The sequence below is a fragment of the Paramormyrops kingsleyae genome, chromosome 19, assembly GCF_048594095.1.
Source record: "Paramormyrops kingsleyae isolate MSU_618 chromosome 19, PKINGS_0.4, whole genome shotgun sequence".
In the NCBI taxonomy this organism is placed as follows: domain Eukaryota; kingdom Metazoa; phylum Chordata; class Actinopteri; order Osteoglossiformes; family Mormyridae; genus Paramormyrops; species Paramormyrops kingsleyae.
In genome coordinates, this window is record NC_132815.1 from 2,320,751 (window position 1) to 2,346,107 (window position 25,357).

Sequence of the window (25,357 nt, forward strand, 5' to 3'; positions counted from 1 at the left end):
ATCAATGAGCCTCAGGACATCACTCCCAGCTATCTGACTTACCCGGTCTCCTTTATCTCCTTTTAAACCAGATGCTCCCTGTGGAAATGAAGAGACAAATATTACATTCTGGAAAGTATGGGGTGCTGCAGCTGACACCAGTGAAATATGCATGTGAAACTGTGAGTTAAGTGGCACACCAATCATCACAGATATAAACAGTTCAACTTCAGTCAACCAATAAATAAATTTTGACAAATGGATCATGTTGAGTCATTTTTATGGTTAGTAGATTCCTATGACTGGATTTATTAACTAACAACATTCAAGAAGTTATCCCCAGAGGCAAGAAAGAATCTAAAGTAATCCGAGTTTTTTAGAATGGGAAAAACTGAAAATGATTCCGTCATACAACAGAAAACACTGGCAGGCATAAGAATGAAGCAAGCGACAATGAGCAGGGTCTAGATATAACTGAATGTATATGTCACGTATCTTATTTACATATATAATAAGGTTCTGTATAGAACTGCATTGAAACTGCTCCTTAATTTAAAAGACTGTAGCAGATTCCTTATATATTTGTGAAACCCTGCACCTTAATGCAAGTCTTCAGAGGACTATTCTGAGATACGCAGCTGTAGTTCACTTCAAAGCATGACTCAGCACACCTTAGCGTTATAGTATTATTATTACTCGACGCTTTCATTGCATGACCTGCCCTCCCAAGCCGCAGTTCCTTTGCCCGTTCTTAGCTGGTGAAACACTGAACCGGGAAGGTCTTGGTCTCCAGAGCTACAAGCGACACTTACTGGGACACCCGTGTCTCCCGATTTCCCCGGCTTTCCTTCAGGTCCAGGCACCCCTGGAGCTCCCGGGGGACCCTGTGTGATGGAGAGTTTCAAACTAAATTTTCCCTAACATCACTGTGACACTGATGGGTCACAATTGCTAATAGATACCCATAATGCCACACTTTTCATAACCTTGCTTCACTAGCTTCACTAAGTGTTACACAGAGACACCTTCAGTTATGTACAATGTTTCCTGCATTCAGTAAAACTTGAAACAATGTTTCGTTCATCTTTTCGTTTGAGTGCTTGGTGATGCTGCTATTGGCCACGCCTGCCAGCGTACCATTGGTCCTGGCGGTCCCCGCGGCCCAGCAGCTCCTTCTTTGCCTTGAGGTCCCTACATTGAACAGCCACCAGAGTACAAAGGTTATTTAGACATGAGAAATAACTATGGTGCTCCAGCATGTGTGTGTGCGCTTTATTACATTAAACTTTTATTACATTATATCACATTGAATAAATGCATACAATATAGTGGCATTTTTCAATTCTAATAATTTTTTGAATATTTCAACATAATTTGAGAGTATTAATAAGCCAATGAGGTACATGAACTGTACGGCTGTAAAGCCACATTTTACATTACACACGCACACTTCTGAAGTAGCTGCATAACATCTTACCCTCACACCAGCCGGGCCGATGGGGCCGACGATGCCAGCAGGTCCAGGGAGACCCTGGGGAGGCCGAGGGAAGCATATTTAATAAGCAGCAGCCTCTTTCTCTCTCCCCACTGCACACACTGCACACACTGCACACACTGCACCTCTCACTGACCGAATCAAACCAGCTTCCCCATTGGTTTTCTGCTCTTAAAGTCACAGTAAATCTTCTTTTTATGTCTCATTTGCTCACAAATACTGCTTGGTTTTTATTGTCAGCCCTCTGGAATGTAATATATTCCAGATCTACAGGGGCCCTGAAAGGTCAGAGGACATGAGCAAGACACAAAAACATGAAGTAGACGCAAAAATGTAAAGACGAAAAAAAATTAAGCTCATTTAATGTTTTAAATGTGCTGCGGAAGTGCTCCGTGCCACAGGGGGCAGTATTGCACCTCTGACACCAATATCTATGGTTACACATGTGTCGACGTGCTACAAATTCAGAAAACACTAACCCATTAGGTTTTTAGTTTATATAGTTTATGGACAGAAAAAAAACACCTTATGTTTTGAGGTCAGTGTCATAAAATGAGCAAAAACTGAGCAAAAATTAGTCTCTTGGTGGACATAGCTGAGTGAATTGCTTTTATTTCATGGCTGCTTTATTTAACCCATACAGCAAATATAGGCAAACATTGATCTTTGTCTTTATTTTGAGACTTGAGTTAAATAAAGAATATGTCTATACTGAATGGTTGTTGTATATTTGCAAACAAGGAAGCCCACACGTTGTTTTAATAAAACTGTTTGATTTATCTCACACGTGGTTTTTATTTAAAAATTTATATTTAACACACTTAACAGAAAATATCATGTATTGACATTCTGCCTAAAAATCCCTATACGGTTTTTGGTTCTTATCATACAGCCCTATGGAACATACTGGTTAACATCCGTTTAAATGCAATAACCTGATTAAAGTGTTTACATGTGTTTTTAATAACACAATTACTGTGTCTACATGACTAGCTCCGTAATCAGGTCATTAAAAACACATGTACACACAGCCATAGTTAGCATAAACGTAGTCATAGTTAGCTAAAACAAAGAAACAAAAAGATATAGATCTCACCACTTGTGAGATATAACAATGATTCCTACCTTTCCCCTCCATCAAATTCCCTGTGAGTCGCTAACTGAATGGAGGTGTGTACCCTAAGAGCATAGTCAGATCCATGCAGCTCAATAAGTCCAATTATGTATGTTACTAACGGGAACATTTGGAAAACGTACCCTGGTTTGATTATAGCTGTGATTCTGGGATCTTGTGCAATATCACAACCGAAGCACTTGCGTTGCTTAGCACCAGGAACAAGTATTTTTGGTCTCTATTTATAATCTTTAATAAAGCACCAATTTGAATTGATAAAAAAAATGATGTGAACAGTATTGTGTCATCCCATATGATACAATACTGACCAGACAAGACCAGTCCAAGACCAGACCAGACCAGACCACAACAGACATGTCCAGACCAGAGAAGACAAGACCAGGCAATAATAATAATAATAATAATAATAATGCTACATATGAGTAAACATGACACATTGAAAGCACTTCATGATCCCATTGAGTTCATTTTTGAACCTGATTCTTTTTCACAATCGGATTCCATAAAAGGTATTTTTGCATGAAAGGCCCTTGAGAGAAGAGGACCTTTGGCCTTTTGTCTTTCTTCCTTAGAGGCCACATGCAGACTAAACAGTGTGTCTATTTTCAGACCTTCCACTGTTCGTCCCTGCTAGGGTTGCCGCTAACATCTATCGGAGAATGACATGATTTCTACAGCTAGCCTTCAGTCTGATGTAGCATGTGACTCTTGACCATCTTGCATGTATAAATCGTTTAATCATTATCTTCTGCATTCCGTGTCACAGGTGACATCCCTTCATATCCGAATTGCATGAAATATAATGGCTGTTGCGCTCTTCGTTAAAAGGCAGTGATTTCGTTTGTAGACTCTGCGCTAGTACTGATCCTCAGGCTAACCTTCTGTTTCAAAACCATACTTAGGACAAAAATGCCATGAAATACTCACGGAAGGCCCAGGTAACCCAGAGTCACCAGGATCTCCTTTGGGTCCAGGACGACCCTGAAGTAGAAAGGCAATAAATTTTAATGTGTTTAAAATACTTCTGTGAAATTGACTTTTCTGTGTATGTTGTTACACTCAAATGACACACCCCAAATCGATATCAGATGTTAATTAACATTTGGTATACTATACCATACCATACAACAACCCGCTTTTATCATCAGGAGTATACGAGGGTTAGTCGCTTGTAGTCATCATTGGATTTATGAGTGTGGAGCTTGACTGATTTGTGCCACAGACATGCAGAATCAGTTTGTAATGTTCAGAGAATGAGTCTGGAAGGTAGGTAGGAACAAGGTGGAGCTGTTTTGTATGGCTGCATTAACTCTAAATGATTTCAGCGTTTTCCAGTTAACTTCAGACACCAAACACTGTGACAAGCCAAGTTCCTGCCGTGATTGGTGCTCAGTCTGTATATCACTCAGAAAATAAGGGGATCATAACTCCTGTTTGCTCCGCGAGCGGCGTGCTGATGCCGCAGAGGTGTCAGACGGATGCTTCAGCACTCGCTTTGCAGCTGGATTCTTACCGCCTCTCCGGGAAGGGACAGGCCGCTGGGCCCCTGGGGGCCCGGCAATCCCATGGGGCCCGGTAATCCCTGATCGCCACGTGGTCCCATGGGGCCCTAAAAAAGGACAGCAGAGACAAAACGGATGAAATCAATCAAACATGGAGGACATTTGCTAACACCTCTGGCGGGCCGTCCAACATTGAATGCATCTACATGAAATTGCTGGAAGGCTACGAACAAGCCATGGAATGTCTCTCGATATATATCTGTCCAGCCATCCATAAATCACAAACACGATAACAAAAACCAAAAGTAAGGAGTTCACGGTTTTGTGAAACAGCTGTACGTTTTCCCCCTACTTAATTTTTGTAGCTACACAGCCACAGTTTTTTAGCAGTTCTGGCACTGGAGGCAGTAAACGTTCTGCCCTTCTTGCCACATTAGTAAAATGCTCAGTATCTCGACATACTGTGTGGTAGCTATTGTTGGTTTAAATACATTGAGGAACAGCGACAAGGCTGCGGCCTGCCGGGAAAGTCGTGCTGAGCAGTTCATTACCGCTGGGCCTGTCTCTCCCTTTTCACCTCGAGGGCCTTTACTGCCGGGTCCACCCTGGAACAAGAAGCGTATTCCATGAAGTTACCCTGAAAGCAGGCGGCTTCCAGGCAGCCAAAGATTTCCCACCATGTCGTTCGCGGTTATAGTTCACATCAGGCTGAAAGCCCTCCGCAGGCTTAACTGCGGCCATTATCGTTTCTGATGTCAACAAAGCTGGGAGCCTTATTGAGCAGAGAAAGAAAAACTGAACACCAATTGTACATCACGACCAAAACATCCTCATTCTGTACAACTATACACAAGTGGCCAACAGTCTTTCAATTGGAGTATAATGCAGCTGTGCTCATGCTGCAGCCTGGAGGGGGGGGTGAATGTTTACCGCGGGGCCGGGGGGGCCTGGGGCTCCCGTGCTGGCCGTCGTGCACGTGCAGGCGTTGGGGAGGGACGGACACTTCAGCTCGTCCCTCTGCGAGTAACGGAAAGAAGAAGAGAACCACGAGAGGCACGTGAGCATCGCCTGTGCCGGATGGTGGGGGGGGGGGGGGGGGGGAACATCGGGATGTGCCACGAGGGAGGGGGGCATTAACTCCCAGGTGGGGTAAGGACACTGCCCTGCTCCTGCTCCAAACCAGACAGCTGCACTGCTCTGCGGGACAGCCAGTGTAACGGGTTACAGACATTCGGGGGAAAATAAATCATGCTGAAAGTACAAACAGACGATAAAGATAAATACTGGAGACTGGACAAAAAATTCAGCTAAACAGTAAAATATTGAAGGTCAGACAAACATGCTGTTGAAAGATGAGAATTTTGAGCATTCAGTGTTAACTCAGGCAGCACTTAAAAACATGAGACATTAAAAACGGGTGCAATTATAAAAATTTCACCATTTTGGTTATCTTATAAAGAAATTAGTTGATCACATCAAATCAAAAAAGAAAACCCATGTAACACTGGCAATAAACAATTTAACAGTGGCACTCCGCAGAGAATCATATATGCTGAGAAGAAAGAGAAGAAAATGAAAATAAGAGAAAGGGGGATTTTTGAGAATCTCACAGTAAAAAGGATGTATCAGCACCTTTCAGTGATTTATTATTGTAAATAGTTTCCAATAAACATATTTAGCAGCATTTTCCAGGAAGAGGACAGTCTAAGAACAGCACCAGAAAAAAATATTATTAGTATTTTTAATTATTTTTAATGCTAAACTGTGACAATTCTGTTTATGAACATCAGCTGCTGGAATTGGTCCCTTTTTAAGTTTACAAAGTTTAGTCAAAATAACACAGTTCACTGCAAAGTCCATCAATATCCCCCTGCAACACATGTAAGGTTAACAACATTATGTTGCCACAATCTTGTCTTTTTCTTATTTACGCATTCAAACCAGTTCATTGTTCAGATGCCTCGGAGGCTGAATAGAGCAGGCCAGGCCAATGAGTGACATCATTTTCATCTGCAGACTGTTTGAAGCTGCAGCTGGATTGTTTAAATATAGTCATTATCCTCCACTGCCTTACAGCTCAAAAAACACACCCAAGAGCTCCAAACTGGATGTTTTTCTAAGAAAAGTCCACTTGGACTTTCATCATTTGGCCACTGATAACCCCTAGGAAAAGCATCAGGAATTTCTACAATACTAAGCTTATATGATTTAGTATGTTGGTGTTCCCTCTCTCTCTCTGCCCCTCGATAATGAGTCCCTGTTAATGCACTGGAGATTATTTTGCGGTTACGGCAGCACTGAACTGAGCAAACCCAAACACTGATAGCATGTGTGACTTTTGGAAGGGAGGTCAAGCAGAGGTCCTGTTACCATTGAAGGAACATCGCAGCATCTGTCCCTGCTCGTCCAGCCCAGGCTGCAGACAATGTCGAACATCTGGAGCTGGAACTGCAGGACAAAGAAAGCAGAAAAACAACATTAAACACCATGGGCCCATGCTAGGAGATCACAGTGAGCACGGATCCATGCCAAGGAGCACGACACATTTGACTTGCAAAGCTGAGCACTTTGGATACTACGGTATATGAACAATAATGAGAATGATGCATCCCACCAAGTTCTGTGCAAAAGGGGCCTGCAGTGGTTTACGGCAACGGCACACAATGAACGGCGATTTTACTGACCGTCGCTGATTCTCCTTTGGCTCCAATGGACTTGGACATTTTGCCGAGCACCTGGTATCCATCGGAGGAAGTGTTTCCAGCTTCCTTTATCCGCTTCTCTGCTACTTCCTGGCAGTCGACGTTGAGTTTGACGCTTTCTGGAGAGACGAGTACGTGGAGCTGCAAAAGTAAGACTCGTTTACTCTTACACACTCTTACACACTCTTACACACTCCAGCTTGTTATATTCAGAAGAAGTATTTCCTTTTTTCATTTATATCCCATGATAAGTCATTTAAAATGTTGACAAGAAACAGAACTTTTGTACAGAAGTTCTACAGAACAAAAATGGAAAATATTTAGAGTACTATAGCTAAGATATCTTAAATTTTCCTCAAGGCAATGGTGTGCGTTTTCCTTAAAAAAAAAGACAAAATTCATCTTACATAGTGATAACCAAAACACAATCACAATCAAAGCTCATGGCAACTACTGGTTAAAACACGCAAAACAATAAACACAAGGGGTAACGAACGAGAAGAAGTGGAAACATCAGATGGGATACCTTCCTCGTAATTGGAACAATGGAAAACATGCCTTTACAACTGATTTAAATTAGGCCTCCTCATTTTTTATGTCGGGGCCACAGCAAAATTGTGGGGCACTACATTTGGAAAACCAGGGAGTCTTTTCCTCTAGACTGACACAGTATAATGTTCGTTATGAGAACATGATCTCAATTTTCATACCACAATTAGTGTTGCTGTCACTCTGTGGTATAGCCAGTGCTGCTGACTCCGCCCCCATTTCAGCACAACACCATTATGAGGAAACATCTGAGTGCCCAGTGCCACACCACTGCAGTTACTGACATAACTGTAACGTATCAGTGGTTATTTTTCAGCAGTGGTTACTACAGCACACGCAGAGCTGATGTACTGTACTGCCCCGCTCGTCCGATCCTCCTGTGTGCCACGCCCCCTCGTTAACCTCGTGAGGAATCCCCGTGTCGTCAACTGTTTCGAGTTGTTTTCATTATTCCTGTCTGCGTTAGAGTATGTTTCCCCAGTCCTGTCAGTAACGTTGCTACCTGTCGTGCCCCGGGTACCTTGCTGTTCCGTGTTGTTCTCCAAATAAATCTCTCTCTCGTTACCCAGCTTCCCGACTCCTTCCCCTGTTTCCCTGGTCTGAACTCCCGCTCGCTTTGTGACAGCTGACCAAACTCACTCTCAGTGGCACAAAGATTTATCCAACCAAGACACAAAACCTCATAGGCTTTATAACAACAATCCTGACCATCTTTACACATGCACACAATTTGGGGCACTGGAATTTGGGAGAAGGAGGGGTGTACCACCCATTATTTAATTTGGATTCATGAATCCCAAAATAAAAATAGACTTTTATAGAAAATTATTATGTTGCAAACCATGAAAATATAAAACACTTTCCCGCGCCATTGATCTGCCTCATAGATCTGTAAGGTGAGGCTCCTAATGACCTAGTGCAGTGGTTCCCAACCCAGTCCTCAGGGACCCCAGACAGCCCACATTTTTGCTTCCTCCCAGCTCCCAGCCAATCAATAACACCAAACACCTGGTACAGGTGTTGGGAGCTGGGAGGGAGCAAAAATGTGGACTCTCTGGGGTCCCTGAGGACTGGGTTGGGAACCACTGACCTAGTGCCTGAAAATCTCTTCTGTGAACCCATGCATCTCCAAACTCTCAAGTTCATTTACCCCAAACGTACACGACCCGCTTCATCTCCTCGCCTCAGCATCCCCTCAGCCCTCAATGCCACTCTCTTCTTACACTCTGTATTGCCTCAAATTACCTGCCTTAGGTTTTTCTCTCTGTCCGCTGGTTGTGCGAGTTTTCCTTCATGGGTATTGTAGTTTTTTGTTTGTTTGTCACTTTGAGTACAGCATCACAATATAAAAACTACAAACAGTAGTATTATGACTATACACACAGGCTGTGGTCTACAAGGATGTCATTATGCACTATAGGCATCTCATCAATGGTAAAACAAATGTATCAATACTGTGTACTAATACTAATACTGTGAGAGATACGATAACACAAAAGCATCTGTGACTAACGCTGTACATCACAGGCACAGAAAAAATTAAAGTAACTGAAAAAACATGGATATTATTTATAGTTGCTGAGTGAGAACCACCTTCAAAGGGCAATAGATGTTTATAAAAGTCCATTGAATGTGAAGATCAAAAAAACTGGATATACTGTACATTCCACAAAACTGTCAGCGTTGTAAAAACCCATTTATTACAAATACTCCTGTTGTCAGGCACGTAAGACTCTACCAGACACCTAAACATAACAAACGAGACAGCAGGTTCGTAAATTAAAGGCAAAATGTCTGTTCCTTGGGAACACATCTCTGAAGACGTCTCAACACTTATGAACATGTTCCTCCAGCAGGGATAACGGTGGCATTGAAGCTCTCCCACACATGCCGGCGAATGTGAGTCATACTGATCGAAGCTGAATGGATGTTTAATCCCTTCTCTGATGAACAAATGCCTGCATGTCTGCACTTTGTAACATCAACAACTTCATTAAGATATGTGGTTCAACTAGACTCTCATTTTTGTTTTTTATGCTTTTTTTCTGCTGGTTAAGTAATGTACTTTGAGAAACTGTGTTAAATTAAACACTTTATCATTTAAAGTTTTCACAACAATGCCACTTTTCAAGAGTAGGACCACAGCGAGTCCACAGCCTCACCCAAGAGGCATAGTGAGTCCGCAGCCTCACCAAGAAAGGACAGGGAGTCTGCAGCCTCACAGAGGAAGGACAGGGAGTCTGCAGCCTCACCGAGGAAGCAAAGAGAGTCCACAGCCTCACAGAGGAAGGACAGGGACTCCACAGCCTCAGCGAGGAAGCAAAGCGAGTCTACTGCCTCCCCGAAGAAGGACAGGGAGTCCACAGCCTCAGCAAGGAAGGACAGGGAGTCCACAGCCTCAGCGAGGAAGCAAAGCGAGTCTACTGCCTCCCCGAAAAAGGACAGGGAGTCCACAGCCTCCCCAAGGAAGGACAGGGAGTCCACAGCCTCAGCGAGGAAGGACAGGGAGTCCACAGCCTCAGCGAGGAAGGACAGGGAGCCCAAAGCCTCAGCGAGGAAGGACAGGGAGCCCACAGCCTCAGCGAGGAAGGACAGGGAGTCCACAGCCTCAGCGAGGAAGGACAGGGAGTCCACAGCCTCAGCGAGGAAGGACAGGGAGCCCACAGCCTCAGCGAGGAAGGACAGGGAGTCCACAGCCTCAGCGAGGAAGGACAGGGAGCCCACAGCCTCACAGAGGAAGGACAGGGACTCCGCAGCCTCAGCAAGGAAGCAGAGTGAGTCCACAGTCTCCCCGAGGAAGGACAGGGACTCTAAAGCCTCAGTTAAGAAGCAAAGCGAGCCCACTGCCTCACCGACAAAGGACATGAAGTCTGCAGCCTCAAAGAGGAAGGACAGGGACTCTGCAGCCTCACCGAGGAAGCAAAGTGAGTCCACAGCCTCACCAACGAAGGACAGGGAGTCTACAGCCTCACAGAGGAAGGACAGGGACTCCGCAGCCTCAGCAAGGAAGCAGAGTGAGTCCACAGTCTCCCCGAGGAAGGACAGGGACTCTAAAGCCTCAGTTAAGAAGCAAAGCGAGCCCACTGCCTCACCGACAAAGGACATGAAGTCTGCAGCCTCAAAGAGGAAGGACAGGGACTCTGCAGCCTCACCGAGGAAGCAAAGTGAGTCCACAGCCTCACCAACGAAGGACAGGGAGTCTACAGCCTCACAGAGGAAGGACAAGGAGTCCACAGCCTCAACGAGGAAGCAAAGCGAGTCCACAGCCTCACCGAAGAAGGACATGAAGTCTGCAGCCTCACAGAGGAAGGACAAGGAGTCCGCAGCCTCATGAGGAAACAAAGCGAGCCCACACCTCCCCAAGGAAAGACAGGGAGTCAGCAGCCTCACTAAGGAAGCGAAGCTAGTCCACAACCTCCCCGAGGAAGGATAGTGAGTCTGAACCCTCACCGAGGAAGCACAGTGCATGTGGCAGAGGTGATTTGATGGGATGCCAGTCCATGACAGGTCACATGATGACATGCATACACACACACACACACACACACACACACAGACACACACAGACACCTGTTCACCTAACCAGGCTATACCGCTACCCACGAAGGCACCATGACACCCAAGTATTATAGTACCTCATCCCCAGTCCGGTGAAATGAGGATGGTGACGGCACAACAAAACAATGTCCTATGTAACAAATCTTCCCTACAAAACATGCGTTGCTAGGCTGGAATAAGCCGAAGACATCATCATGTAAACATAAAGCCATGTGTCTTCCACAAATTATAGATGGTTGCAATTCTAAAATGACTTGCTTCTTTTATTTTTTTAAAACATTTAGAATGTAACAGTCATCTGGCTTAATAGTAGAATCATTGCTAAAGGCTGGCACATTAGGGACCACAGGGGTAACCGATCCTGGCCCAGAGAGCTGATGTGCTGTAATTTTAAGTTTTACACAATTCTGAAACCTAGAAACAGAGTCCAGACATACTGTTAGTGAGCAGATACCTTTAATTGATTCAGATCTATGTACTCAGTACAGTATTTCATAAACAGTGACCTGAGGCATTCTGGATCTTGCTGAGCCTGAGGAATTAGCAGTTATATGAATGGGCCAATAAAAGAAAACCAAAAACGCTTCCCAGCTGTGACACAGTTATCGAAAGCAGAGTTATGACCTTCGGCAGCACTGGCAGGACGTGCCCCCCCCCCCCATGGCACACAAGTGGACAGACACACAGCAGTGATTCCGCTCGCTGGGAAGTGTGGGCTGAGCAGAGGAGTGACCGCAACAAGCCCCCCGCGGTCAGCTACCAAAGTGCGGCTAAGTCAGAATCCAGGCAGCGGAGCTGCGTGAGAGCCAAGGGCAGAGTAAAAAAAATAATAATAATAATAAATCTTCAAGCTGGCTCTCCTCAGGCTTTCTGAGGTAATTGCTTAATAGCTGGTGCGGTGACCCAAGATTTTCCAGACTGAAGAGCCAGGAGCTGCCTTGCTTTTTAACGGAAAGCTCTCATAGGTTCTTCTGGAAGTGTGTGACGTGGTCGCCCCGGCAACCACCCCTCTGCTGTGCCTCTTATAGGCACTCAGTGACATTGGTCCTGAACTACAGAACTAAAGGAGGGATGTTCCAAACTCTCTCGAATTGGCCACCTTCAAAAATGAAACAAATGAAAATTTGTATTGCATGCTAGCTGTTATATCGGCATTGGGTCCCAACTCAAGTGCTGGGAGGCAAAAATGGAGTCTTACAAGGGATTATTATTTGGACTGAAATGTTTATTATGACGAGCAAGAAGGGCTTCAGACACACAGCCTGGTAAATACTTTTGCCAACAAGGACCAAACCATAGCTTGAGCGAAGTGGCCTGCACTTGGCAGAGATCTGCTCTGCACTGCCCTTTCGCTCTGCTCAGCAAAGGTTCACTGCCTAACTGGCATCACTGCCCTCTCGCTCTGCTCAACAAAGGTTCACTGCCTAACTGGCCAAACTGCCCTCTTACACTGCTCAGCAAAGGGTCACTGCCTGACTGGCATCACTGCCCTTTCACTCTGCTCAGCAAAGGTTCACTGCCTATCTGGCATCACTGCCCTCTCGCTCTGCTCAACAAAGGTTCACTGCCTAACTGGCCAAACTGCCCTCTCGCTCTGCTCAGCAAAGGGTCACTGCCTGACTGGCATCACTGCACTCTCACTCAGCTCAGCAAAGGGTCACTGCCTGACTGGCCGCACTGCCCTCTCGCTCTGCTCTATAAAGGGACACTGCCTAACTGGCCAAACTGCCCTCTCTCTCTGCTCAGCAAAGTGTCACTGCCTAACTGACATCACTACCCTCTCGCTCTGCTCTATAAAGGGTCACTGCCTGACTGGCCGCACTGCCCCCTCGCTCTGCTCTATAAAGGGTCACTGCCTGACTGGCTGCACTGCCCTCACTATCCCACAGCAGCTGGCTGGCACAGCCAACACCATATGGTTGTAACAAATAACACTCATTCAGGTGAGAGAGAAAAATACTGGATTCCTCACCGTTTTAGTAAATGTCCTCATTCCAGTCATGAACTGAATCAACTTACATTCACTTCACATTCACCTCGAAGTACAACTGAAGCTATTGCTTAGCATGAATGCTGACCAACAATTGATCATCTTTCCATGATGCAATGCTCTATAATGATGCTAGCCTTAACGATGGGTTTTGTAACTTCCAAAAGCCCTTTGGGAATGCAGGTATTGCATGGTAACCAAGTACAACCTATTCAACACAGTGGGAATGCAATCACAGTTTTAAATTTAAGCCATACAGTGGAGATATGGAAGGATTGCAACCCTGTACATGTCCAAAGCTGTATTCCAATTCCAAGAAATGGAATATATAATGTCTTAGGAATGTAAGGCATCGCAGGTTTCTCCATATCCTCGGGACGTCATAAAGAATTCACCCGCGGTTCTGATGGCTGTGCTTAGCATAAAGTGATTAGAGTGCTGTTTGCTTACCTTGTGGAAGCTTCCATGGAAGATCTGCTTCACTTTGTCATTGTCGAACATAACTCTCTGGATCTCTCCACGGGTGTCCTTGTTATAAAATGATATTGCTTTTTTGGAAACTGGAAAAAAGAAAGCCCCGAGAGAAGACCTTCAGGTGACTCCCCAGTGGCACATTACTCAGTCTGTCTGGCTCAGCTTACGAAACGGAGGTGTGGGCACAGAGCCAGGGGACAGAAACGCCTGCACACAAACAAGCACCCAGGCGAGCCGGCAGGGATGCAGAGCGAAACCTGCCACAAGGCAGAGGAGTTTGGATTTTCCCGAGTGGCAGCTGGAGTTGGTCAACTGTAGGACATGCATGGCGACAGTCTATGTTCTTGAGTGATTACTAATGAGGAACCAGAGTAGCATTGGGATCTCATTAAAAACCATGCTGTAAGACCACTGCTTTATGATGCGGCTAACTTTAGCAAGCCCAGCTAACTTTAGCAAGTCCAGCTAACTTCAGCAAGCCCAGCTAACTTCAGCAAGCCACACTGCCGGTCGTATGACTCCATAACCCTTCTGAGAAGACAAAGCCTTACTGTCCACTGTAACGCCAGTCTCGGGCTTGTTGGCCTTGTCTGATATCTGCCAGATATCAAAAGCATCAGTAGGTGAGTCAGGGAGGAGACGGAACATCAAGATGATGGTGTAGGCTCGTGGCAAACCATCAGGGTGGATTTCTCTGTTGACACAAAGAGGGGAACAGATCATTGGAAGGAACGTGGAGAACCCACATCCCACTCAAGGAAGCGTTAGAGCCGCCACAAAAGCAAGTGCTTGCAATCACAGAGGTTTCTGTATATATTAACCACTTGTGTGAAATATACACCAGGGACATACTTACTATAGATATATATTAGTGGTGGCAGAAATTATGACAAGCAGTATTTGCAGTCTGTAATTTTAAGGTTTTAAGATTTTTCTTAAGGCACAAACTTAAGACAGCACTTTAGTGCAACTGAGAACACGACTTGGGAATATCCGTATTTTTTATGTTAAGTTCTGAACTGACAGGTCAGCCACTTATTACACATTGAGTTGGTTGATTTAGTCTCATAGTCTGGAAATGGCTACTCATACATACATTTCATCATACACATAGAGCGAGACCAAAGTCATATTCAGTGCAATTACATTTCCAATTGAAAGCTTAAAAATACATAAATGCAACATGAGCATTTTGAGCACTTGATTAGTTTTATGTAGAGGGTTAGGGTTAGTTGTTACATTTACGTGAATTATGTATTTAATATCTTGATGCTTGCCCACTGCCTTAAGGGTTTTTAAAAGCCCTCTGCTTATTAAAATAATTTCTAAAAATCATACAAAACTAAAGCCTGCAGGGCAGAGAACTTATTAACAGTCCAACTCACGTTGTTGGCTGGGTCAGAAATGCATTTTTGTGGAGCCTGTAGGCTGTAAAACTGTTAAAGGAGCCCGGTTCCATTGATACACCTTTTATGGAGGCATAAGTCTTTTCCGTTAAGTTGAAAACCTCCAGCATCCTGAAGCCTGCAGAAAAGAAGAGACATGGTTACACAACGTAAATTCACTGATCCCACAAAAACAGCATATGCTGAAACGTTTACTGCACGGCGCCTCACCAGGGGATGTAAATTCATTCAGGTAGATCAAAGGACAGCCTAAAAAAACACATAATAAAAATGATTCGATGAAGGATAAAGATTACAAATACAAAACAACTACAATGAAAAATGAAGTTTTCGTGAAGATAAGTTTACTTGAAGTGGCAGTTTCACAGATGAATGTCACGAGGTTATCCTGAATGGAGGCGAAGGCGTCAAAGTCATCCACCACAAAGATGTGTCTTTCGCTGGGCTTGCTTCCGATGTTCTGTAACTCAGCATAGTCCACGTCAGCCACGCCGACAACGAAGACGCTGTAGCCTGCAGGGAGCGCAAAAGAAAGTCCCTTATATTACATTTCTGCACCCAGTAACACGATACTAAAGCCCGATTTCGCACAGGATGTCTTCTCTTGCCTGCTTGCTGCAGCTTGGCTGCATTGACCTTGACTTCATCCTGAGACCGGCCATCCGTGATAACGACCAGGACCTTAGGCACGTTTCTCCTCATTCCATTTTCTGAAGTGAAGACCTTCTCACTAATATGCTTTAGAGCAATGCCTGAACAATGAAGAGGCAACAAACAGTCAAAATCAGGCAGAGAGCTCCCAGTCTGGTTCTTGGGGACCTGCAGACAGTCCACGTTTTTGCTGCATAACTGGTGTGCGTTTTGCATAAACATAGACTGTCTGCCAGGGAGCTGAGAGGGAGCAAATGCATGGAATGTCTGTGAGTCCACAAGGACCGAGATGGGAAGCACTACATTAGCAGACTATCATTGCATCTAAAAAGTGACTTGAAATTGCAGGGGTGAATTTGGAGCTTGTGGGAATTCTATTTAGACAAAAAATGTTCTGTGGGAGGAATGAAAAATGATTGGTTCGGAGTGATAACCAATTAGATTATAGAGGAGGTGGGCCCAAGCAACTAGAGGAGGCGGGACCAAGACATCTCATTGGTTTGTCCCGTCTCCTCTAGTTGCTTGGACCCACCTCCACTACAATCTGATTGGTTATCTCTCTGAACCAAAACCAAGCAAGATGCCGAGGACAAGTGAGACAGGTACCTGTTTTTGTATTTCCACCGCGATACTGGACAAGCTGAAGAGCAGCCAGGACTGCGCCCTTGTCATTGTAACTGTTCAATTTAAACTCAGTTTGGGCCCCATCACTGTACTGCGCAATGGACACCTATTTCCAAAGAAAAATTCAGTAAATGACAAGGTCTGTCCGCACTTGTGGGCCTTTGTGCTGTACAAAGTAGCTGGAAAAAGCCTCATTCTCATACCTGCATTCTCGAAGGGCTGATGATGTCAAAGGCTCCGATGGTGTTAAAAACAAACTGCACAACCTTGTTGAAGTTGTCATCGCCGATACTCCAGGAGCCGTCGATGAGGAAGACTACATCCGCTTTCGCGCCTTTGCAGACTGCGCATGAGAAGAAGTCAGTTAAGTCTCCGCAGCTGGGACTGAGGACGGGACAATAAAACCAAGAAAGATCTTGGCAAAATTTCAGAACTCAGTGTCAATGAGCCAGCGTGACACATTTCTTTTAAATTCTCACACTTTTCTTAAGAAAACAAACAAATAGACAAACAACAACTGCACACCATAAATAGTTGAGACGAAGAGTTGTTTTTTTTGTAAACGGTTGGCAGAATATGTGCTCTGTCTATCCAGCACAGTGTGGCCTATTTGCAATCTTCTGTAACATCTCTCCAAGACCATAAATTCGAATACAATGCCTAATGTTTACAGAAAAATACAAAATAAGCTGTGTGCTTTTGGCTATGCTACATGTGGTGGCTGCTTTTACCCACAAGTCCACTGAGGTTAGACTGGAGGCCAGTTTTGTGCATGTGCTCAACAGCAGCCCAACAAACCCACCTCTCAGACCACAGTTCCCCTAGTGTTCCCTGGGTAATGTGTGGTTCATTAAGTGCTGCCTTAGGTTTGGAATTGTCCTTGCTTAGAACTTTGGAATAATGCAGGCAGCTAAACTCGAGAAGCATGCTGAGTCACGTCCCAAAGGCAATGTGGCTTCAGAAAGTAAATCCGTTACACTCCGACGTATCTCCTCCTTACCTTGCCAAGCAGGAGGGATGGTGGGGGGAGGAGGGGGGGTCGGGGGCAGGGTGGGGGGGCTGGTGGGCTTGATCACTGCAGGGAGTGAAAGACAGTCAGTCGCACTTTCACGACAACTCCCCGATTTTGTGTTATAACAAATAAGAAGGCGACTGAAGCCGTGACTTACATGTTCGTTCTTTCACGCTAACCCCTGGTCCCTCGAGATTAGGGGTTTGCACGAACACCGTGGAGATGTACTCAGAATCGGGCGAAAGGCCATCGAAGCAGTACTGAGTCTGCCCGGCAGTAATGGTGATTTCCTGCTGTCCTCTACTAGAGGCTACGGAAAAAAAAGCAAATGGATGGATGGATGGATGGATGTTACGTTGAAAATGAACTTCTTATAATCACTTAATAATAGCAGTAAAATGTGAAGTAACAAGTTTCATTGGATATTTGCAGTCCAACATTCAATAGAAGTGGAGTTTTATACATCTTGCATCATGAGTTACTACTGAGGGGCTGTTTTATAGTCACCACAATGCTGTACTGGTTGTGTGATATGGAACGGAGGTTTGGCCACCATTTAGACTTTATCGTAAACGCTGTTGTGTATTTCTGATTTACCTTGCATTCACCCTAAGGGATTTTCTCTAACAACTGCCTTCTTCATTTGGGAAACTTTTTCCAGAAAGAATGATTAATGACATATATTTATGGATTTCATTACTTCAACATTGTCTTTTGTTTTTAGCTATGGTTGTAACACGGATACTAAACAGATGGATTCAACAGCAAATGGAAAATTTAATTATTCAATCTTTTCATCAGTAATGCAAATGCCTGCATATCAAATCACAGGCTGGCTTTTTTGACTAAACAAGGGAATAAACAGCCATTTCATTGTTTGGACACACTTAAAACAGGCATGAGTATCGCAAAGAAAATGTTCAGAACCAAGTCTTTGGCGGACAGAACACTAAAAAAACTTCATACTCAAATTTTGGAACATAAAAAATATTCATTTTGTTTACCATTAGTTGAGGAAGATAAATTGCAGTTTTTAAGCAAGAAAAGTCCTAAAACTTACGATCAACGGGGTCCAGCCTGATCCTGTAAGACGTGGCGGCTCGGTGAGGACTCCACTTGATACAAAATCTGTCATAACTAGTGTCAAACGCCTCAAGATTGGTCACGTTGAGGAACACTGCAAAGCATGAAATGAGAAATCATCAATGTATTGCAGAAGAGTGCCTATGCACACTGCAAAGCATGAAATGAGAAATCATCAATGTATTGCAGAAGAGTGCCTATGCACACTGCAAAGCATGAAATGGGAAATCATCAATGCACTGCAGAAGAGTGCCTATGCACACTGCAAAGCATGAAATGGGAAATCATCAATGCACTGCAGAAAAACTGCACAGTCACCATGATCACATACATGTGGTGCCTTGGCCAACAAGGGCTCCGCTGACGCCTGCATCGTACTGGGCAAAAACTTTGAGGTCATAGGTGGTCCCCGGGTACAGGTTGTGCAGAGTATACGAAGTCACATCGCCCACAAACACCTCCAAGGTCTCATCCTTGTCTGCAAGCACAAATTCATGCATGATCATTCATCATATTTGTGCATTAAAAACCTATTTCTATTTATCTGTAAAAGATAAGGGGATTTTTACGAAAATGCACTTTTTAATTCTGCATCATTCAGAAGTATGTGGTATTTTCTTATTAAAGCCAGCTACAGCAATCACACATGTGCTCCAGATGCAGCCTCACCAGTGGGCTGGTAAACCAGCTTGTAGCCCAGGACCGGTGCTGGGGCGGGGTCCCAGGAGACCCGGAAGCGTGTGTACCACTCATCCGAGACACGCAGGTTCCTGGGCTCCAAGAGCCCAACTGCAGCGTGGAGAAAGGCGGCACACGTTAGCATGTAACCCAGCAAGTGTGACCCCCCTCCCCCAATCTTCATGTTCATTATAAATCAGGCTCCCATTAACGCTATAGAAAACAAATGCGTAGCACTGCTAGCGGTGTATTAGTTAAACTGGGTTTATTTTTCCTTATGACTGAGAAAACTAGCTACTAGCTACTAGCTAGTTACAGGATGATCTCCACTGCGCTGAGCTCTCGCTAAACCGCCAGAGAAACATTCATTTTTGGATTAAGCCAAAGCTTTGTTCTTTGCATGACTCTTGTCAGGAGCCAGTTTTCCCAGAGAGTAGAAATTCCCGCATCTCCAACAGAGCTAGACCTGACCTGTGTGTGTGTGTGTGTGTGTGTGTGATTTTAGGTTTATATTACATTGTGGGGACCAAACGTCCACCACAATGTAACGAAAACCTGTTTTTTGAGGTTGTGGGGATCATTTTTCAGGTCCCCATGAAGATCTGAGTAAAACTGGCAAAAATCTCATATTTTGATTAGTTACTTATGGTTAAGGTTAGGGCTGGGTGGGGGTTAAGGTCGTCATGTTAGCGGTTAAGGTCATCAAGTGTTTTCCCCGCAGAAATGAATGAAGAGTCCCCACAAAGATATAATTGCAGAGCTGTGTGTGTGTGTGTGTGTCTGCATGTGTGTGTATATACATATATCTCACAATGGTGGATTCAAAGCGGGGGGGGGGTCATACTCATTAGACATTTCTGAAATCTAATCCAGCAAATGAGGTCATTGAAAAGGATGTGCTCAATATTTCCAGTAAGCTGGAATTAAAAACAAACAGCAAGCATGGAAGATGCTCCATCACTAAGGCCAGAACAGATCTTCCAAAACGGTGGGTGCAGAAGGAGATGAGGACGGCAGCACCTGTGCGCCCGTCTCCGGCCAGCTTTCCCCCTGGTCCTTCCACATAAATGGCTTCCACGTTAATGTTGTAGGGAGTGTCAGGCTGTAGATTCATCAGAATGGCATTGTTCCTATTGCCGGGAACCGCAGTCTGTGGTTTAACAAAGGACAAAGAAAACAGCAGAAGGACTCAGTGTTTTGGAACATGGCGAACATGCAGTCATGTAATTACTCTCAAGGGACCCGTACGTTTCCCAGAACTGTCACCGACAGAGACCCGACAGGATATTTAACACATCAGTCCATAAAATAGCAGGTCTACACATCTTCGCTCGCCGGACGCGGGACGCCGGCCACGTTCTTATCATGTCATTTTTAAGAGTGTACTTCCTTGGCTGCACCAAGAACGGCACAAACAATCCTTCCCGAAAAAGAAGAAAATATCTGTCATCTGCACTTTAGCTAAACTGTGCTGAATACTGTGACTTTTGAATTTTATATAACTGTTCCCATCATTAATAATGACGTAAATTGCTAGGTTGATCAAATTTAATTGAAACACAGGGGTAACCCAAGTGAACCAGAATTGTAAAAAAGTATTTCTGTATGTAATTTATATATTCCTATGCTTATATCTTTATCTGTATTTTATCATACGTATGTCTTTTATCTGGACCCAAAGTCTGTAATAAAGGTTTGAATGAATAAATGAGTATTTGTGCTTAATGTTGCGTATTATTTTAATTAATGCTGCAACATCATTTACACTAAAGAACTAATTTTAACAGAAAAACACAAATACCAAAATTTATGGAGGCCCGCTCATTTATTTACTCTCCATCAGTGCTTCCCAATCCGGTCCTGGGGGTCCCACAGACAGTCCACATTTTCGCTCCCTCCCAGGTCCCTACCAAGAGCGTGGAATGTCTGGCAGGGAGCAAAAATGTGGACAGTCTTGGGGTCCCCATGGACCCGATTTGGGAAACGCTGCTCTATACACAAAATGGTGCCATACCCCAAAAGTACAAAATGCACCTAGTGTTCTACAAGCTAGCAATCCTCGCCTCCAACCTCCATCATGTTCCCCCTCTGGTTAGTCTTTAAAATTTCTTGTCCCGAATTGGTCATGATTAGTGATTCCCTGGTCGCTGTAAAACAAGCTTCCACAGTGGCCCGGACAGATGTGCTGATGCTCCATTCTATTTGGAGCACTTGTGACCACACTGGGTATACAACACTGGAATGACAAAGTAAGCCACTCAGCATGCTGAACTCCCCAGACTTACTGACCCCTCACTCCCCGCATTCTTCTTTGCCTGGGAACGTGAAAGAACTAGCTAAAACTAGCTAAAAACATTATGAGTCTGTCTCTTGCTAGATACGAATCAGGGAAAAAAGTACTTAAAAAGAAACATGACAGGGAAACAGCCGACAGACAGCATGAGAAATGGAGCACCATTAGTTAGTCACAAAAGACCAGTGGAAAATTTTACGTAACGTCACAGCTTACTCAAGGTCTTTATCAGGGCTATTCAAATCACGGTCCTCAAGATCTGAGCCCTGCTGATTTCCCAGCATTCCTTTACCCATGAGCCAGGTGTGTGGCCAATCAGAATCAGTAATTATTAAACTGACTGCCTGGGAGAACTGAGATCAAAGTTTGGCCAGATTTCAAGAGCCTTGGTCTATATTCTCTCAAAGTACCTTCACACGTCAGCACAAATCTTAGAACGTTTTTGATTAAATGTGGCTTCTTAGGCTAAATTAAAAAATTTCCTGCAGCCAACCACATCCAGCACCCATGGTATTCCATGAAGAACTCACTTACAAATTCGGTGATGGGGTCCCCCGTCGTTGGCGCGTAGGAGATCTTATACTGCTGGACGGGTCCCTCTGCATGGTCCCAGCCTATGTTGAGGGTACTGGTAGTGGCACCAAAGACCCGCATGTTTCTGGGGCCGGTTCGTGGCACTGCCTCATTGACGAGAGAGACGGCGGTGACCGACCACAGAAGCATCAGCTAAGCACATCTGCATGCTCTGGCTCAGAGATCAGTGCATTTGTCTTTATATGCATGTTTGTGCGTATTTGTGCGCGATTACATATTTATTTGGGTATTAATGAACTTGAGAGAATAACTGCGCATATCTCCCCCTCATAAACAACAGCTGCCCACTTCTGGCTATCACCATTTCGATTAGCATTAGCATTAGAGCGTGTCGCCGTCTTCCCCGAGAGCCTCACATGTTTTGCCGTCTCCTTTTACCGCGGCCCCCTGTCCATCAGCATAGAGAGCTACGACGTCCACAGAGTACGGCGTGTCGGGAACGAGCTGATCCAGGAATGCGTTGTTGATGTTTCCTGGCACCAGAACCTACGGGAGACAGCACTCATTACTCCAGATCAGTGTGATTTCATTTCATTCGAGTCCGATGTCCATCTTGTTTAGAAATGCCTGTCCATATGCAAAAGATGACCCCGAAAATGTTGCTCACTTGGCTCTGCTAATATACATAATGACATCACTAATAATGACATCACTGAGACAGCTGCAAGTGACATAAAGAAAATGGACCCATTTGTCAATAATACCTTCTCAAGCTCAGCGGGCCGTTATGATCAGTGTTTCAAACAGCGTCTGCCTGACGCCAAAGCAAATATTTCTATCATGTGGTAATTGCTCGACATCCGACTCCATCACACGACTGCGGTAGGGTGCGTTTGTTCCGAAACACCTGGACCTACAGAGCGATATGATCTCGCGGTTCTCCATTCTGATAGCAACAGGAGAGGACCGACAGAAAGATCCACAGCTGACTTCAGGGCAGGCTGATCTCTGACCCTATTAAGCCATTGCCTTGTACAGAAGACTCCCAATACAGAGGACTCACTTCTCATACTGTAGTCTGTCCTGAACACAGTCACATCCCCCCCCCCCATGTCCCATCAAGAACGTCAACCTCCATCAGGACAACTCACAAATTCTGAAGGCCTGACTCCAGTGAGCGGGGCGTAGTTGACCCGGTACTGTTGGACCTGGCCTGTGGCGGGCTCCCAGCGGACGTTCAGGGTGTTGGGTGTGGGGTTGTACACCTTTATGTTATGGGGTGGAACACGTTGCACTGTGAGGAAGCAGGAGGAGACACGTCCCGTCGTTAACTTGGCGCTCCATGCTGACCAGCCCGTGGAGCGCGAACGGTCCTGCTGTGACAGCATCCCGCGGCAGATAAAGCTGCAGAGAAACTCAAAGCGTCCTGCTTGTAAACTGAGTCCAACCATTAACCTCCTGGTTTGGGGGCTTCTGCCAGCATAGAAGGGAATTTTACGGCCAACATGTTTGGCCTAGGAAGAGGAAAATTGTTTTAACTCCTACAAGCTCTTTTTTTAAAGCTTTTACCTTAAAACTAAAGCAGATGTCCTGTTTTCTTTGTAAAATTCAGCACTTTTGCTCCATACTACTGAATGTAGAGTAACCCAAATTCAGCTACAAAAGACAAGACAATCTTCTTTGCAGAATGCAATGGTAAGTAAATGCAGGTATGGGTCATGTAAATACACATCAAGCCAAGGTCTGTAACATGAAGGGCCATCCAACTGTTTCCTGGTCATGTTCATGCAAGCGAGTGCAGACGCAGGATTCAGACTCGCTACTCTGCAGGCGTGAGGCAGTAGGTATTAGCCACTACGCCACCAGCCCGCCCACAACAATGCAGAGATATTTACACTGCATGTCACTGGAGCAGCAGAGCACTGTAACATATCGCAGGATCATTACACAAAAGAAAGGGTCCAAATCTCATATACATCAGCTGGAAGGACAGCATTCCAACAAGCCTTGCTGGAAATAATTTTGCTGAGTGAGCTTGGGGATCAGGAAAAAGTCGTGGGCAGTGGAACTATAAGCGGGGTGAAGAAGACGGATGAGGAAGAGCTGAGGTTATCCCCTTAGTTCCATGTCACGGACACCTGGAGGGGATTCGTACTCAGCTTAATTAGGAACAGAAAGTTGCTTGTATATCTCAGCTCGCACACCCCCCCCCCCCCCCAATGGAACACATGGTGTTGAACTTGAAGACAGCTTTCACTGGTCACACAAATGGGCTTTGCCTCCCAAAATAAATGCCTCACTGCAAGGCGCTAATGCTCTTCAGATAGGCGAAACAGTAGACAGCTCTCATGTGAACAATGCCTGACTTTGGCTCGTGTGAGCGTTTCTCAGATAACTGATCCCAAGAGCACAGGAGGCGTGTAATGGCTAAAAGAAACAGCTCCCCGCTGACTAACAAATAAAAGTGTGGGAGACGGCCCCTTCCTTACATGTCTTTCCCTTCTCAGACTGGCGCTTGCCCTCTCCTTCTGGGTACACCGGGGCCACAGTGACGGTATAGAGTGTGTCCGACAGCAGGTTACGCAGCACTGTGCTGGTCGTGCCCCCGGAAACTTGTTCCTGTTCCGGAAAGACAGCAAATGTGTCATTTCTGCAGTTTGCAAAGAGCTTTCAAATGGTTCCACAGGAAGGGGGCTGTGGACATGCAACATAATGCGAAAGTGATCATCCTCCAGCTCTGGAAGGTCTCTGACGCTCGGAACGTCCAACACAGCGGCGCGTAAGTCACGTACCATGTCCTCCGCGCCTCCGGATGCGGGCACGTAGAAGATGCGATACTGGCGGACGTTGCCTTCAGCTGGCTCCCAGCGCACCTTGAGCGAGCTGGTGGTGGGTTCTGTGACCTGGAGGCCTTTTACACCCCCCAGAGGCTCTGAGGATCAAAATCAAAACCCTCTCTGAGCCTAAACCTTGGAAGATCTATCAGAGCAGACAGGTAGGTATCCAATACAACTTACTGAGATCAATAATATACTCCTTGTAAAACTAAATGTTCTACAATTGTTTTGGTTAATGAATTAGGCTAAAACATCTCCAGGAACTATAAAGTATGGTCAAGGAACTAGACTTGTGACCAGATGGTTCAAGGTTCAAGTCAATCAAAGAAATCCACTGTTGTGGTCAATGCAACTTCAACATCTGATCAACCGTAGACTTTGAGAAAGAGGTCTGGATAAACACTTATTTTTGTTTATCATTTATGATTTATTGTTACTGTCTAATAATGTCCGAATGTCTTTTTTACTGTCTAAATGTGTGTAATGTGGTATTGTAAACCTGTGATTTGCTTTGGGATTAACAGAGTATCTATCCATCTTTATTCGATCATCATTCGTAAGAGTTATGGCTCCGAACTCACTCGTCTTCCCGTTTTCGCTCTGCCGCTTTCCCTCCGCCTCAGAGTACACAGGCACCACCGACACCTTGTACACTGTGTCTGGCTTCAGGTTCCGCAGGACGGTGTTCCAGGTTATTCCAGAAACTTGATCCTATCAAGGACAAGAGGCAACGCTGTCAAAAGCCTCATCACCAAGCCATGCATTATTAAATATAAATATTTCAGTGTTATCAGCACTGATCCATTTTATAGCTTTTTAAGTTATTAGAAAAATAAGTTACAAAATAGATACAAT

General features: G+C 44.9%; 1 protein-coding gene across 3 annotated transcripts in view; it reads right to left on the reverse strand.

Moving 5' to 3' along the window:
* The window catches only part of LOC111834491 (collagen alpha-1(XII) chain-like), a 78,223-nt gene that overhangs the window by 4,653 nt on the left and 48,213 nt on the right, over nt 1-25,357 (reverse strand). For 2 of the 3 annotated variants that reach the window (XM_023793835.2, XM_023793836.2), the window contains exons 44-73: nt 25,084-25,213; nt 24,458-24,597; nt 24,155-24,284; nt 22,817-22,959; nt 22,082-22,211; nt 21,666-21,808; nt 19,859-19,988; nt 18,830-18,949; nt 18,492-18,638; nt 18,138-18,254; nt 17,235-17,387; nt 17,066-17,140; nt 16,269-16,408; nt 16,048-16,171; nt 15,399-15,542; nt 15,139-15,303; nt 15,001-15,039; nt 14,770-14,908; nt 13,936-14,078; nt 13,361-13,470; nt 6,796-6,954; nt 6,482-6,559; nt 5,042-5,128; nt 4,663-4,716; nt 4,123-4,218; nt 3,537-3,590; nt 1,457-1,510; nt 1,117-1,170; nt 792-863; nt 43-78 (exon numbers count right to left, since the gene is read on the reverse strand). In XM_023793835.2, the coding sequence (XP_023649603.2) occupies nt 43-78; nt 792-863; nt 1,117-1,170; nt 1,457-1,510; nt 3,537-3,590; nt 4,123-4,218; nt 4,663-4,716; nt 5,042-5,128; nt 6,482-6,559; nt 6,796-6,954; nt 13,361-13,470; nt 13,936-14,078; nt 14,770-14,908; nt 15,001-15,039; nt 15,139-15,303; nt 15,399-15,542; nt 16,048-16,171; nt 16,269-16,408; nt 17,066-17,140; nt 17,235-17,387; nt 18,138-18,254; nt 18,492-18,638; nt 18,830-18,949; nt 19,859-19,988; nt 21,666-21,808; nt 22,082-22,211; nt 22,817-22,959; nt 24,155-24,284; nt 24,458-24,597; nt 25,084-25,213 (3,306 nt within the window). Of the gene's footprint in view, nt 1-42; nt 79-791; nt 864-1,116; nt 1,171-1,456; nt 1,511-3,271; nt 3,292-3,487; nt 3,591-4,122; nt 4,219-4,662; nt 4,717-5,041; nt 5,129-6,481; nt 6,560-6,795; nt 6,955-13,360; nt 13,471-13,935; nt 14,079-14,769; nt 14,909-15,000; nt 15,040-15,138; nt 15,304-15,398; nt 15,543-16,047; nt 16,172-16,268; nt 16,409-17,065; nt 17,141-17,234; nt 17,388-18,137; nt 18,255-18,491; nt 18,639-18,829; nt 18,950-19,858; nt 19,989-21,665; nt 21,809-22,081; nt 22,212-22,816; nt 22,960-24,154; nt 24,285-24,457; nt 24,598-25,083; nt 25,214-25,357 lie in introns of those variants that run through there. The other variant, XM_072702836.1, reaches the window with a different exon arrangement.